This window comes from Cheilinus undulatus, linkage group 3 (assembly GCF_018320785.1).
Source record: "Cheilinus undulatus linkage group 3, ASM1832078v1, whole genome shotgun sequence".
Taxonomy (NCBI): Eukaryota; Metazoa; Chordata; class Actinopteri; order Labriformes; family Labridae; genus Cheilinus; species Cheilinus undulatus.
This window is the reverse complement of record NC_054867.1, coordinates 54,561,950-54,578,726: the sequence shown is the minus strand read 5'-3', so window position 1 is coordinate 54,578,726 and position 16,777 is coordinate 54,561,950. Positions and strand designations below refer to the sequence as shown.

Below are 16,777 nucleotides of genomic sequence, written 5' to 3'. Positions count from 1 at the left end.
AAAAAAAACTGAGCACTGAGGACAAATGATATTGACATTTTAAAAAAGTCAGATTGACAAGTTTAAAGGCTCAAAATCCTGAGAAAAAAAGTGAAACTTTTAAGTTCAAAGGGTCAAAACACAAAATTTAGTCAAAATAATGTTTTTAAAAGGCAAATACATGCGATAGAAAATAGTAGTTAAAGAGTTTAAAGGTCAAAATATGAGTTAAAGTTCAAAATCATGAGTTTCAAAGGTGAAAATGTGAAATAAAATTAGAAATCATGCATTAAAAAGGTCAAAATATGATTTCATTTTAATATTGAGAGTTTAGAAGGTCCAAATCTGGGATTAAAAGTAAAAGTTAGGACTTTAAAAGGTCTTCATCTGGGAAAAAATTCAAAATCAAGAGATTTTAAAGATCAAATCATGGTTAGAATTTAAAATTTGAATCTTGAAAGTCAAAATACAAGATAAGAAAATGTATGAAGTGAGAAGGACAACTTTTTTTATCTAATTATATTTACTCTTTAATTTTTAAGATTTTTATAACAACATGAATACTGTAGATCATCAAAATAAAGTTTACACTTTAATGCTGGAGGAAATCTGCAGACCTCATACTGGTGGGCCAGTTCCAGTAGAAATACCATGTGATCTTCCATCCATCATCCATCCATCATCCATCCATCCATCCATCCATCCATCCATCCATCATCCATCCATCCATCCATCCATCATCCATCCATCCATCCATCCATCATCCATCCATCCATCCATCCATCATCCATCCATCCATTCATCCATCCATCCATCCATCCATCCATCATCCATCCATCCATCCATCCATCCATCATCCATCCATCCATCCATCATCCATCCATCCATCCATCCATCATCCATCCATCCATCCATCCATCATCCATCCATCCATCCATCTATCCATCATCCATCCGTCCATCATATCAGATTAATCATATTTGAAAGTTTACAGTCTCAGTCATTGTTAAATAATAAAACCTTTATTTTAATTGTATTATTATTATAAAAATGTCAACATGGTTTTAATCTGTCAAGTTTGGTTGATCATCTCACACAGTCAGCCTGAATCACACTAACACATGAATACATTTTCAGAATGTAGGGTGGAGCTGGACAGTAAAGCATTATTCATCCAAAAGCTCAGAGTCCTTCATCCCAGTCTGGCTAATCCTCTCTGCTCCTGTCCGTCAAAATGTTAAGGTAAAGATCACCACCCAGGAAAAAACTGGACGATTTGGTGCTCTGCCAGTTTCTGGATGGTTTCATACTCAAAACTTCCTGGATGAGCTCCAGTTTTGATATTTTTGAATCCGTTGGGAGCCCAGTAATGATTCCAGTCTCCATCTTTATTTGCTCCAAAACCAAAAACTCGAACCTGTGAGCACACAAAAACACAAAGAAATATGGATTAATCAAACCTGTCCACAGACAGGGCCCCTGACAAACCCAGGATATGGAACTCTGATAAACCCAGAGAATGGACCCTGATAAACCCAGAGAATGGACCCTGATAAACCCAGAGAATGGACCCCTGATAAACCCAGAGACTGACCCCTGATAAACCCAGAGAATGGACCCTGATACACCCAGAGAATGGACCCTGATAAACCCAGAGAATGGACCCTGATAAACCCAGAGAATGGACCCCTGATAAACCCAGAGACTGACCCCTGATAAACCCAGAGAATGGACCCTGATACACCCAGAGAATGGACCCTGATAAACCCAGAGAATGGACCCTGATAAACCCAGAGAATGGACCCTGATAAACCCAGAGAATGGACCCTGATAAACCCAGAGAATGGACCCCTGATAAACCCAGAGACTGACCCCTGATAAACCCAGAGAATGGACCCTGATACACCCAGAGAATAACCCCTGATAAACCCAGAGAATGACCCCTGATAAACCCAGAGAATGGACCCCTGATAAACCCAGAGACTGACCCCTGATAAACCCAGAGAATGGACCCTGATACACCCAGAGAATGGACCCCTGATAAACCCAGAGACTGACCCCTGATAAACCCAGAGAATGGACCCTGATAAACCCAGAGAATAACCCCTGATAAACCCAGAGAATGACCCCTGATAAACCCAGAGAATAACCCCTGATAAACCCAGAGAATAACCCCTGATAAACCCAGAGAATGACCCCTGATAAACCCAGAGAATGACCCCTGATAAACCCAGAAAATGACCCCTGATAAACCCAGAGAATAACCCCTGATAAACCCAGAGAATGACCCCTGATAAACCCAGAGAATGACCCCTGATAAACCCAGAAAATGACCCCTGATAAACCCAGAGAATAACCCCTGATAAACCCAGAGAATGACCCCTGATAAACCCAGAGAATGAACCCTGATAAACCCAGAGAATGACCCCTGATAAACCCAGAGAATGGACCCTGATAAACCCAGAGAATGAACCCTGATAAACCCAGAAAATGACCCCTGATAAACCCAGAGAATGACCCCTGATAAACCCAGAGAATGAACCCTGATAAACCCAGAGAATAACCCCTGATAAACCCAGAGAATGACCCCTGATAAACCCAGAGAATGGACCCTGACAAACCCAGAGAATGACCCCTGACAAATCAAGAGAATGAAACCTGACAAATCCGGAGAATGAACCCTGATAAACCCAGAGAATGGACCCTGACAAAACCCAGAGAATGACCCCTGACAAATCAAGAGAATGAAACCTGACAAATCCAGAGAATGAACCCTGATAAACCCAGAGAATGAACCCTGAAAAACCCAGAGAATGGACCCTGATAAACCCAGAGAATAACCCCTGATAAACCCAGAGAATGGACCCTGATAAACCCAGAGAATGGACCCTGATAAACCCAGAGAATGACCCCTGATAAACCCAGAGAATGACCCCTGATAAACCCAGAGAATGGACCCTGATAAACCCAGAGAATGGACCCTGATTATGGGACATTTCCCCAAGATTTCCATGAAATTACTTGAGTTATCGCAAGTTAATTCTTGAAAATATCCAAACAAATTCCCCTACATTTTCAGGAATCTCTGTGAAAATTCAAGAGCAAATTCGCTCAGAATTTTTAAGTTTAAGCTGAAACTTTCTGGGACATTCTAGACTATTAGTTCTAAAACTAACAGCAGAAATTATTTATTAATGTAGAGAAGACAAAGTGTAATGTCATAATATGTTCATGCAGGGTCTAAGGAGGATACCTGATCAATTATCCAATCAGTATTAATATAAAATTAAACTCACCTCATCACAGATATGCAGAGCCAGAACCAAAGTCAGGAACCCTGTGGAGGGATAGTAGCCTTTCTTCTCCAGCCAGGCTTCATGAACGTACCTCATGAAGGCGGGATTAACCACCATCGCCTGTTTTTAATCAGACATCATCTGTCATCTTTCTGCCAGAGGATAAATCTGAATATTCCCAAGATAGAAATACTCACCAGGTCCTTATTGGCTCTGATCTTTGATCTAAAGCTGTTAAACAAAAGAACATAAAGGGTTAGCATCATGTTGAATACAGTTCAATGATAAAGGGCCCCTAAAGCGGGGTGTCAAACTCAAGGCCAAGGGGCCAAATCCAGCCTGTGGTGCAGTTATACCCGGCCCACCAGATCAGATGATATTTTCATCATGACTGGCCCACCAGTATGAGGTCTGGAGATTTCCTCCAGTAAAAAAATGTAAACTTAACCTTGATGAGTTATAAATTCCTTAATGAGTCATAAAAATTAGAAAAAGTAAACAGTAAAAATAATTTGATAAAAAGTCAGGAACATGGGGAAGAAATTCATGTCTTCTCTGAAAATACAGAGAAGACATGACAGAGAAGGCACTTTTTGCCCATTTAGGCCACCTTTTGCCATTAAATACCCCCTTTTTTTCCTATTTTTTGCCCATTTTTGCAACTTCTTTTTGACACTTTTTCCAATTTTTCCTACTTTTATCCCATTTTTGCTATTTTTTAACCATTTTTTTTGCCACTTTTTGTCCAAATACGTAACATTTTACCATTAAATACCTCTTGTTTTCATTTTCCCAAATTTTTGCCTATTCTTTTTGCCACTTATTTGCCCATTTTTGCCCTTTACAATTTTTGCCACATTTTGCCCATTTAAACTATCTTTTCCATTAACCCCCCCCTTTTATTTCCTATTTTTTTGCTCATTTTTGCAGCTTCTTTATGACACCCCCCCATTTTTGCCACTTTTATCCCATTTTTGCCCTTTTGTTAACCATTTTTTGCCACTTCTCATTCAAATAAGCTACCTTTTGCCATTAAATACCACCTGTTTTCTTTTTCTCAAATTTTTGCCTCTTCTTTTTGCCCTTTTTGACAATTTTTTATGTCACTTTCTGCCCATTTGAGCTATCTTTTGCCATTAAATAACCCCATTTTCCTATTTTTTTGCCTATTTTGTTACTTCCTTTTAACACTTTTTCCCCATTTTTGCCACTTCTATCCCATTTTTGCCCTTTTTTTAACCATTTTTTTGCCACTTCTCATCCATAAGCTACCTTTTGCCCTTCAATACCACTTGTTTTCTTTTTTTCCAGAATTTTTTGCCTTTTCTTTTTTGTTCTTTTTTGCCAATTTTTGCCCTTTTTCATATTTTTTTTTTTTTGCCACATTTTGCCCATTTAAGCTAATCTTTGCCATTGTGTACCTCTTGTTTTAATTTTTTTTGATTGCCAATTTTTTGCCAATCTTGACTGCTTTATGCCCATTTTAATCACTTTTTTTTCCATGTTTTTGCCCCTTTGGAGCATTTTTTTTGCCACCTGTAACTCATTTTCTTGTCACTTCTCACAAATTTTTGCTACTTTCTGACCATTTCTGCCACCTTTAACTTATTTTTATTGCTACTTTAAGCCATTTTTTGCCACTTTTCACCACTTACATTGTGGCTCTTGCAAATGTATTTTTCAACAGTTTGGCTCTTTGGTTGAGCAGTGTTGAGTAACACTGCCCTAATCAGACTCTGACATGAGGTCCCCCAACCCTACTCCCACTAGCGCCCCAACATACTCGCTGAACAGTACTCCAAAAGGAGAACAAATAAGTGTCTGGCTTGAGGCTGCACCGGACGCCATATAAGGCTTTGAAATTCCAGACTGTCTGGCCAAAAGCCGGACATACGGCCACCCTACTAAAGCAACTTTTGGAAACATTGCCAACTATGACAAGAAGTAAGGGTTTCTCTTGCTCAGTCGAAGCAAAATGAGATTGCCTTTTGCCTCTTGGTAAAACCGACACCCTAAAAGTGGATTCTTCTGAAGAAATCAGACCAACCGTTGGGCTCCCGTGGTTAACGCCTTCGGCAGCCACTCCAGATCCTGCAGCTTGAATGGAAACATGACGAGACGAGTGTTGTTATCCAAATGTGTAGAACTCTCTGGATACATGATTCGATGAGTGGTTTTGTTCCCAACGTCTGCCTCCCAGCCTCTTACTGGAGCGTAATTTATTCTACAGTAAACAGAGGGAAATATCTATAAACATAGTCATTCCAGGTGAAGACGTTTAACGTCCCTGTGCAGAAAACCTGCAGAGGACTGCTGAGGTTTAGATATCTTTGTAGAGCTGTATATTTACCTCATGACGACATCATGGAAATTTATCAGCGGCCCATAACGGGATCCCTTCAGGGTGACAGAATTACCAACCACAGCACAGGTCGTACAGCCCTCTGGGCACGCTTTCGTCACATTGGGATGGCGTGGGATCACCTTAAATAGTTCTCCCACTCTTTGGGTGAAGACGCTAAAGTTGGCTTTGGTTCCTTGGACACGCTAATGAACACACAAACACTGCTGTTAGACCAGATCTAAGGCCAGCGACACACTAGACTATTTACTGGACTATTTTCACACGGCACTATAATCTTCCAAATGCAAACATTCCCAGTAGGTCCTACCATCATGCCTAAAAGGAGTGGGATCTAAAGTCTATCCTTTGTGAAGCTTAGGTTGGCCATAATCTGTCTGTAATTAATTCTAAATATCAACCTGAAAATGGGACTTACAATCAGGCCTTAAGGGGTCCTAAAGCTGGGCCTAAATAGGTTCAAAATTGTCCACAAAAATTCATCGTAGAATACGTTTTGGCCCAAATCAGTCCTTAAAGTGTTTAGAGTGTAGCCAGCTGTACATGACTCTTACATTAAAGAATAAGATGACATTAAAGTTAATCTGATGGGATCACTCACCTTCCACCACATGAAATTATCCTCTGGTACTTGGTAGTCTGCAGTCAGAAAGACTTGAACTGATTTGTTGAAGCGAGTTTTAAACCAGGGATCATTTTCTGATAAACATTTCTCACAGTAACAGTCTGTTTGGTACTGAGAAGGGTCAAACAGGATGTAAACCCTCAGCAGGGAACACAAGGCGACCATGCACAACAGGAGAGGAAGCTTCGCTTTAGTCTTCATCTTCATCCAGTCAGGCCAAACCTGTGCACAAGGGTCAGTAATCAGGAAAACATGTCATATCATACAGAGTGGGCTATCTAGAGCAGGGGTTCTCAACCTTTTCAGCCCATGACCCCCAAAACAAAGGTGCCAGAGACCGTGGACCCCCACTATACCTGAAGGTGGCTGAACACAGCCATGCACATTCAAAATTGTCATGTGCAGAAAACGCCGTCAATTAGGGGGAAAATGGGAGATCTGTCTGGGGCCCAGCCAGACTGGGGGCCAGCAAAATCATAGTTGTAAAGTTAAGCTGTGGTATTTTATATTTAACCTGAATAATAACCACTCTTATCAAAGAAACACATTTTAATTCATTTGTGTAATAAGTAGCCCTCTTAAAAATGTCAGTCTTTTTGATGGGTTACTAATGGCAAAAATGCTGGAAAGTTGGTGAAATTGGATTTTAAAAGTAGCAGAATGGGTTAGAAATGCCAAAAATTAGATAAAAGATGCAAAAATAACCAAAAGATGGCAAAAAGAGGTTAAAGTGGCAAAAATGTGCATATTAAGTGGTTAGTTAAAGTGGCATAAACTGTGGGAATATGGTGACATGGGATGAAAATTGATATAAACTGGCAAAAAGGGTTAGATGAGGCAGAAATAGTCAGAAATTGGCTAAAATGGGCATATCAAATTGTGAAATATGGCTTAAAAATTGGTAAAAGGGGTTAATATTGGTAATAATGAACAGAACCAACAATAGTGGCAAGATTTGTTTTAGAAGTGGCAAACAGGCAAAAAAAGTGGTGGAAAGGGTTTATAATGGACAAAAAATGTTGCAAAGATGCAAAAATGTTAAAATTGGTAAAATTGGTGGGAAAAAGTGATAAAAATTGGTTAAAAATTGGCAAAATTGGTGTAAAGTGGCACCAGTGTAATTCAAAAATGTTCTTAGTGTTTTTTAAGGCATCTGGAGACCTCCTCTCAGTGTCTGACAACCCCCAATGGGGTCCTGACCCCGACGCTGAGAGCTCCTGATCTAGAGCATAGATTATATGAATAAAAGGCTGAGGCTCTGGAATGATTAAGGGTCAACACTAACACCAATAATCACATGAACAACCCAGGTATGCAGCGTCTCTGAATCTACACCATGACTAAGCTTTAAATGACGGGGTCAGAGTTTGGCATGAAAACCTACCAGACCACCACAGACCTTGGTATATTCACTAATTCCCCTTTCGATGCTATCAGGACATCGTCTTCCCCACGTCTACATTTTCTAGTTTCTGCCTTTACTTTGATTTGATATAAACTCAGAAATGTCAGAGTTCTTACCTGATCAGAGTGTGATTTAAAGTTCAGTCCACTTTAACTCCGAAATCCAAGTCCATGTAGTAGAATCAGTTTCTTTGAGAGCAGGTCATCAATAACCAACCGGACTGAGCTGTGATGACAAGGATTTAATGTTGCTATAAACCAAACAGAAGCTCTGCTGACTGACAGCTGTTCAAACATGACTATGACCATCTGACAGCTTGTTACTACCTAAACAGCCACACCTCAGTGATGGGTCCGATTACCACACCATGCACCATCAACACCAGTTCCTTCTGTAACGCTATTAAAGCTGTGTGGTGAGAAAAAGGTACGAAAAGATACCCCCAGCTCTTTGTCAAACTCTCTCATTCCTTGTTTTTTTCAAAGTCAACACAAGTGACAGAGACCAGGTTTTCATTTAAATTATGACCCAAAATGCTCACTGACTATCTTTGTCCAATGAGGAGAACTAAACTGAGACAGAGTGAAAATACATCTGTGGTGACAGAATTAAAATTGGGCCAAAAATCAGCCCTAGAATCAGGCCTTAATAGGTCCTACAGTGAGCCAAATCTGAATCCAGAATCCAGCCCTAAAAGGTCAAATGAAAAGCCTTAGAGAGGACATATTATGCAAAGATCCCTTCTTAAGGCTCTTCTAACAAAAATATGTGGCCCTGGCCTGTCCACAATCCCCTCAAATACCAGAAAAATCCATTCCCTCCCCTCTCATTCTCCACCTTTCAGAAAATGTGTGCTGAAACAAGCCTCTCAGATTTCCCCTCATGATGTCATGTGGTATGAGGGGGAACTCACCTCCACCTCATACTGCAGCTCAGGGTCCTGGATCTCCCTTCCAGCTACGGTCCACTTCAGCTCCACAGAGTTAAGCGTTGGACGTGACTTGGACCAGTCAATTATGAGGGGCAGTTGAAGGTCAACACTGGCGGTAAGCGCTGGGAGGTGTAGTGTTGTTCGTGAGTCTGGGATGAGCTGGTTCCGCATCGTCAGCGGGCCCAGGTTACAAAGAATCCTGCTGTCAGAGTCCTCAGCGTACTGCAGCGTCTGTTGGAGCGTCTGCTGAACGGAGGCTGCTGATTGGCCAACAGACCCCTCTTGACAAAGTCACTGAGCACTTCACAGCCACGTAGGATCTCTTGGTGGAGCATCTCCAGCACAGCCAGGATGAGCTTCACGTGGCTGTCGGCCTTCATCATGAACTGAGATAGACTCCGCTGGTCGATCATGGACCACAGATTGGCATCAGTCAGAGGGGGTAGGTCCTCGTCTGTGTGGTCCATGCCTTCAGGCTTGATGGTCTGGTAGAACGAGCTCTTCTGCATGATCTCCGGCTTTTACTACAGGCCAAAGAGAGGTCGGTGTTAGAACATTCAGATAGATGGGGAGAAACCAGACAAATGGACAGTGATCAGTACTAGTTCATTAAGACAGAGGACAGTTGGTGTTGATGTGTGGTCATCCAGTTTCCTGACATTATATGGACGTGATTTCAGCGATGTTTTTCTGATTTTATCCTGGTCCATGGGCGTCGCCACAATACAATTAGGGGGGTTATTTCCCCCTCACCTTGAAAAAACCTTGCTCGGACCCCCCCACATTTACCGTCATGTCCGGTCTACTCCAGCGTTCTTTCCATTGCTTCACAATCAAATCCATTCCACTTTATCAGTAGCAGGAATACCCATATCAACAGAAATCCACTCCGCATTTTCCTGGTTCCTGCACACACAGACGCTTCATGCAGGCATATTGAGACTGAGAGTCGGATCAATGACAGCAACAGCAAATGTCATAATGTCCAGCTTTTGCTGAAATACTTTCTTTGACTGTTCAACAGACGAGAGATGGACCTAAGGAGTTTTTTTTTTTTTTTTTCAAAGAAAAGGAAAGTAAGTTAGAGTTGCCCAAGTTTTCCCTTGAGTGACCAAACAGCTAAATCGCGTTCTTCCATGGCGAAACACAGCCAGCTTTTCTGATAAGAATGTTAGCAGGCTAGCACCCCGAGCAGGCGGACGTGTCGGTCTCATCAGGCACCTTGTGTGGGAGCAGTGCTGCCAACCTAGCGACTCTTTTTAAAAAAGCTACTAGCAACAAATCTAGTGACTTTTTCTGGTGTTATTGGAGACTTTAGGAGACTCTGGCGTGAAAGCACGTATTGTTGCTGCTCCTCTCAGCCCCTCCCTGTCTCAAAGCTCTCACACCGGTAGTCCTGTCTTCAGTAGTCCCTGTCAGCTGCATTCAGAGCAGATGTTCACCCCTCCATGTCCAGACTGCATGTTAACTGCGCTGTGAGGGCGCTTTGGCAGTTTTTCTATTGTCTCTTTTTGGTTCATTTAGGAGCAAAGAAAAAAAGAAAAACATATTATGAATCAAATGGTTAAAAATGTTCATGTCTCTCTGTGATTTGTTGTAGGCTCTTAAATGGACCATAAGTTTCAAAACTAAACCAAAGTTAAGAAAACTAAACTTATGAAAAACAGAATAATAATTAAATAAACAACTAAAAATACAATTTGAAGTAACTGCCAGAGTATCTCTCTCGAGTCATTTATGCCGGTCCTAAGCCCAGATAAAGGATGAGGGTTGGAACTGTGACGTTATAAAAACAAGAATCGACATGAGAAAGTTCATTTTTAGTTCTAAACATATTTAGGGTCTTTTCTACTCACTTTTTTCTCTCTCGTGACGTTATTCCTCTCTCTGACAGCGTCCATTAAAAAAAGACTCCAGGTCTGAACACACATTTAACAATTTCTGAACTGTGAAACTGCTCAGTCATGTTTTAGGGAGGTGGCCCATTTCTAATGTAGCCTACATAATTATTAGGCCGCTATACTACCTGTGTATCTGATATGCTGATAACAGGACTGAGCTACATCACAGAAATCTTCATATGATCAATCTACATTAAGCTTATTTTAATTATCAGTATGAAAGAATACTCATTGAATCTCCACGTCTCCTGATAAAGGTGGTTGAGGTTGAGATTGAGAGTGAGTCAGAGGCAGGGGCAGCATGGGTCAGGGGCAGTGGAGACAGCGCTGTTGCTGAGGTGAGAGCTGAAAGGTGACAGTTAAGAAAAATGTCACATGGCTTATTGGGAAGTTTAGTATTTTTAAAATCTTCTAATGCCCAGTGCCTCAGTAATTGTCAGTAATTGCAGACCATGTCAGCTCGTAGGAAAAATAATGAAAGAGGGAGATAATTTTCAATCTAAAAACATGAAAAATGCACCAGAATGCGGGAAATTGCATCTACTTCTTTCTTTCTGAGATATGTGTGTGTATGTGATAGAATGTTGGGACTGTCTTAGTGAGATCTTAGGCCCCGTCCACATGGAGACGAAAATGATATATTGCCGGTTCGTTTTGAAAAAGTTTTCCATGAAGAAGAAATCGTTTCAGGAAATATCCACGTAAGCATGGAACTGCTGAAAACGCTGTAGTGCATATGCCAAGCCTGTGCGTGGCGCTGTAACGCTGCCACGGACATTCGCCAAACGGGAGAAGAAGCTCACAGGAAACTGACGCAAACTTTCTTCTAGTTGCCCTTCTGGTTGTTCTCCATGTTGGATTTAAGAACATATGGTGTGTGCGTTTCCCGGTGGTGGTAAAGGAGCATCAGATTTTGCTATAAAATCCATAACAAGCTCAGTAGCTTCTGCAGCACGAACACAACCCTGTGTTAAGCCATTGTCATTTTGGTCCGGCCCGGGCAGGCGTAGGAGGAGTGACATTACAGTTTCAAGAAAGATGCAGATAGCCATCCACATGGAGACGAAACGGTAGTCTTTTACGGTTTTATGCACTCTGGGACCTGCTTTCAAAAAGTATCGTTTACGGTCACCTGAAACGCTGTTTCCTTGTGGATGAAACGCCAATACAACAAAAAACTTTTGCGTATACACCTGAATTCATTTCTGTGTGGAAGGGGCCTTCAATTTTTGATGACCCGACCAATAGGAAGCAGGTAGAGGATGGACCAATCATGTTAGTTCTGCCCATTGTTGCTGTCCCGTTCTCCAGGAGACATTTGCTTTGGTCTCGCTGAGACAGTCCCAACATTCTGTTATCAAAATTTGAGAGCCAAATATCATCAAACTTTAAAAAATAACTAGACAAAATCTGTCAAAGATAGCACAAAATATTTAATCTAAAATTTTTAAATTCTGTAGGAGAAACCAAGGTGGAGTTGTATGGCTTGGAAGTGGACTGAGGTATGTGTGTATGTGATAGAATGTTGGGACTCTGAATAAGATTAAAGCATAGCAGCAATGGGCAGAGCTGACATGATTGGTCTATCCTCTACCTGCTTCCTTTTGGTTAATTCATCAAAAATCTAAGGGCACATTCACACCAGAGCTGTTCGGGTGTATACTGTGCGATTTCAAGCCGACTGTGTGACGGTCGTGGCAGAATGTCATCTCACACTGTGCAACTGAATCGTTTACGATGCACGACCGTCGTGCACGACCTGAGTGCTCACACTGTGCAACTGAAATTGGGACGTGACAGAAACCCGCGGAGTTTCCTTTTTAAAAAGACTCACACACTCAGGGTGAAGTGTCTCCATTCATTTACTCTCTCTCCTCCTCTATCTCTCCTGCTCTCTCTCGCTCCCTCTCTCCCTCTCCCGCTCTCTCTCTCTATCCCACACACACAAACAGCATCACTGTCTGTGTCTGTCTGTGAGCTGCAGGTCGACAGATAGGAATATTTCCTGCTCGTTTATTTCCTTTATCATAGCGGGGTGCATCAGAAAGTGATTCCAGCTGTTGTCATGGTAATTTAGGATGTTGCCTGACCATTTACAAAGGAAAACAATCCACCAAAGTTGTTTATCCTGTTCACATTTCTGCTCTGACTGCGAAGTGTCAGGAGTCGTACGACCAAAATATCAAACATGCCAGAAATCCTCCTGTCCAGTCGGGAGCTGATCGTACGGTCATACGACGAGCCGTCAGCACCCGACAGCACTCAAAACGACGCCCGATCCAACTGAGAGTCGCACGACTTTAAATCCGTGGCTGAATCGTGGGAAAATGCACAGTGTACGCCTGGCTTCAAACGAACTCTGGTCCGTTTTCCCGGATAGTCCGGTTCATTTCGAGTGGTGTGAAAGCTCAAGCGAACTCTGGTACGGACCAAACAAGCAGACTCTGGTTCACTTGAAAACAGGAGGTCTTGGTCCACTTCCAACCGAACCCTGGTGCGGTTCATTTGTGGTGTGAAAACAAAGTGGTCCAACTTGTGAACCCAAGGCAGGAAGTGGCATAAAGCGTCATGATATACGAATTTACACAGCTTTCCACATTATTAAGCAAATTACATTTTTCTTTTATTTTTCAAAATATTTATGCAAATGACAGAGTATTTTTCAAGTCATCAGCTGTTAGAGCATATTTCAAATGTTTTAGAACAAACTTCATAATGATGACCATAATTTTTTTTTAATAAAAACTTTAAAATCCACTGTTCCACATTATTAAGCACGGTAGAGTTTTAAAAGATTTTTTAGGTTGTAAAGAAGTGAAAATGGTCATGTGTTGAATCTGCAGCATTAGGAGGTCATATTTACTGAAATCAAAGCTATTTCAATCAAAAACATCTTAACAGGCCAAGTTCATGTTAACATAGGAGCCCTTCTCTGATATCACCTTCACTATTCTTCATCCATTGAACTTGTGAGTTTTTGGAGAGTTTCTGCTGGAATTTCTTTGCAGGATGTCAGAATATCCTCCCAGAGCTGCTGTTTTGATGTGAACTGCCTCCCACCCTCATAGATCTTTAGCTTGAGGATGCTCCAAAGGTTCTCAGTAGGGTTAAAGGTCAGGGGAGGATGGGGGCCACACCATGAGTTTCTCTCCTTTATGCCCATAGCAGCCAATGACACAGAGGGATTCTTTGCAGCATGAGATGGTTCATTGTCATGCATGAAGATCATTTTGCTACAGAAGGCACGGTTCTTCTTTTTGTACCATGGAAGAAAGTGGTCAGTCAGAAACTCTATATACTTTGCCGAGGTCATTTTCACACCTTCAGGGACCCTAAAGGGGCCTACCAGCTCTCTGCTCATGAATCCGGCCCAAAGCATGACTCCACCCGCTCCTTGCTAACGACACAGCTTTGTTGGGACATGGTGGCCATCCACCAACCATCCACTACTCCTCCATCTGGACCATCCAGGGTTGCACGGCACTCATTAGTAAACAGGACTGTTTGAAAATGAGTCTTCATGTATTTCTGGGCCCACTGCAACCGTTTCTGCTAGTGAGCATTGGTTAGGGGTGGCTGAATAGTAGGTTTATACACGACTGCAAGCCTCTAGAGGATCCTACACCTTGAGGTTGGTGGGACTCCAGAGGCACCAGCAGCTTCAAATACCGCAGCTACTGGTTAAAAAACAAAGGCATCAACAGCCACCTAATCCAGTTTACTTTGTGACACAATACAGCTGCAAAGCAAACCAAATCAAACAAATAATCGAAAGAAATTGGGATATATTAAAAAGTGACGCATCTCTTAGAGAAGCCCTTCCTGATGCTCCTACTATCAGCTTTAGACGAGCCCCTACCTTAAATGATAAACTGGTAAGAAGCTATCTCCCCCCCAAGACACAAAAGACCTGGTTAGACACCACAATAGGTTATCATAAATGTGGAAATTGTAATCATTGTGATAATATGACAAAAACCTGCTTTTTCACTGATGTCACAACAGGTCAGAGGTTTGAAATTAAGTCTTTTATCAACTGCAATACTAGCTTTGTAGTTTACAGACTTGAATGTCCTTGCGGGTGTTTCTACATTGGGAGAACTAAGCGGAAACTGAAGGCAAGATTGGCTGAACATAAACACGCCATTAAAACAGGAAACCCACAATATCCCATGGCTTTACATTATAAAGAGGCTAATCACAGTAGTTGCAACTCGCTGAAAATATCAGGCATTGAGCATATACAAAATTCAAACAGAGGAGGGGACAGACTAAAAAAGCTCTTACAAAGAGAGTCCTTCTGGATATATACATTAAAAGCTACAAAATTCCCTGGTCTAAATGGGGAACTGGACTTCTTTCTTTTTTTATAGCTTTCTTATTGTCTTTCTTCGAGTGTATTTTTTCTCAGTTAATTTGGTAACTGCTTAGAAAGAACTTTTGTGTGTGTGTGTCAATTCAGTAGAAAATGATACAGATTCTTAATATAGATGTGTTTAATGCACTTAGACATCATTTAACTGATTGTTTTAACCGTGTAACCTTTGACTCTATCATGTGACTACTAGTAATCATGTGACCTGCTGAAAACCTTGAAAGGAAGCAGCTTGGCAGCCATTTTGTAACTGCCCTGATGAAGGCCTGTTAGGCTGAAACATGTTGGCATGTTTTTTATCACTCTGTAGCCCAATGCAATAAAGGCTTTTTATATACAGTCCTTCTGAGTGCCTCAGACCTCTTAAAAGCTCCAAATACCTGTTTGCTGCTTTGTAATGACATTTTAGCATCTGCTCTCTTAATCTGATGAATTTGTTTGTCAGAAACCTTCCTCATTATGCCTTTATCTGCAGGAACCTGTCTGTGCTCTGAATCAGCCACAAATTCCTTCACAGTACGATGATCACGATGAATTTTTCATGAAATATCTAATGTTTTCATTCCTTGCCCAAAGCATTACACTATTTGACACGTTTAAACAGCAGAGATCCTTTTTCTTTCCCATATTGCTGAAACCTGCTTAGTAATGTGGAACAGTGCATTTTGAGGTTTTTATTAAAAAAAAAAAAAAATTATCATTATGAAGTTTGTTCAAAGACATTTGAATTATGCTCTAACAGCTGATGACTTGAAAAATGCTCTGTCATTTGCATTAATATTTAGGAAAATAAGAGAAAAATGTCATTTGCTTAATAATGTGGAAAGTGGTGTATATGTGATTTAATACAGTCAAATACATGTCGGTACCTCGCTTGGCGTCTGTGTAGCCATAGCAACACGTCGCCGTTGATGCTGATTTATTCATCTCATGTAAAGTTTTAGACTTTATTTATCCCCAAAGGGAAATTCATTTAATGCCCCAATGCAAAAGCAGAAACCCCAAGACTGCTTAATTCGGTGTTTTTTCATTGTTTATGTGGAAGAAAAGACTGACGGAAAGAGATGGATTTCCAGTTTCATCTTCTTCTGCGCCTTCTTTTCTTCTTGGTCACCATTTGTTTGTGACGACAGCGGCCCTAGCGGGTTGAGGTTGTAGGTGTTCAGACTGTTTAGTCTGTTTGACCAAGAGTAATGTGAATGCAAACCAAAACCCCCAGACTTTTAGGTGTGAAAACGACCTGAGATCTTATTACACTCTGTCACATACACACTCATGGTAAAAGTCTGAGAGCCGAAAATCATCATTAAACAGGAACAATAACTATTAAAAATCTGTCAAACATAGCAAAAAAAAAAAAAGGTTTCAGCATAAATAGCTGAACAATTTATCTACTTTTTAAAGCTGAAATGAAGTCTGTCAGGCTTAGAAGTTGACTGGAATGTTAGGACTCTATTAGTGAGATCAAAGCAAATGTCTCCCGGAGAACAGCATAGCAACAACAGGCAGCGCTAACCTGATTGGTCCATCCTCTGTTTCCTATTGGTTGGTTCATCAAAAATCTAAGATCTCACTAAGAGAGTCCCAACATTCTGTCACATACACAAACATCATCTCAGTCGACTTCCAAGCCCTCTAACTCCAACTCATCTCCTCCAACAGAACACTTTAAAGATTAGACTCATTATTCAGCTATTTATGCTGGATTCACTTTTTTGCTATCTTTGACAGTTTTTTAATAATTACTGCCAAAGTTTGATGATGATTTTATGTAGGACTGCTGCTTTTTCACCCAGGTGTTTTCAAACAGTGAAACTGTGACGCTGTGATAACATCAGAGATGTTGGACTTGAACCTTCCTGCTCACAGCTTCAGCCTCTAGTTCAAAAGGTTCTGATGTTTG

The 16,777-nt window shown here is 41.1% G+C and overlaps 1 protein-coding gene across 1 annotated transcript; it reads right to left on the bottom strand.

The window, feature by feature from the left end:
* Nucleotides 1-1,138: 1,138 nt before the first annotated feature.
* Nucleotides 1,139-6,301, bottom strand: LOC121507448 (CMP-N-acetylneuraminate-beta-galactosamide-alpha-2,3-sialyltransferase 1-like). The gene is made up of 6 exons (XM_041783780.1): nucleotides 6,239-6,301; nucleotides 5,631-5,822; nucleotides 5,323-5,489; nucleotides 3,473-3,506; nucleotides 3,276-3,395; nucleotides 1,139-1,396 (listed from the first exon to the last, which is right to left on the bottom strand). Exons 1-6 carry the CDS (start codon nucleotides 6,248-6,250, stop codon nucleotides 1,229-1,231), a joined length of 693 nt encoding a protein of 230 aa, XP_041639714.1. The 5' UTR covers nucleotides 6,251-6,301; the 3' UTR covers nucleotides 1,139-1,228.
* Between the last annotated feature and the right edge of the window lie 10,476 nt (nucleotides 6,302-16,777).

Coding starts and splice junctions, on each gene's coding strand:
- LOC121507448 (XM_041783780.1), bottom strand. Junction 5,490..5,630: donor TAAATTTCCATGATGTCGTC/ATGAGGTAAATA, acceptor AGAATAAATTAC/GCTCCAGTAAGAGGCTGGGA. Junction 1,397..3,275: donor CTCTGCATATCTGTGATGAG/GTGAGTTTAATT, acceptor GTGTGCTCACAG/GTTCGAGTTTTTGGTTTTGG.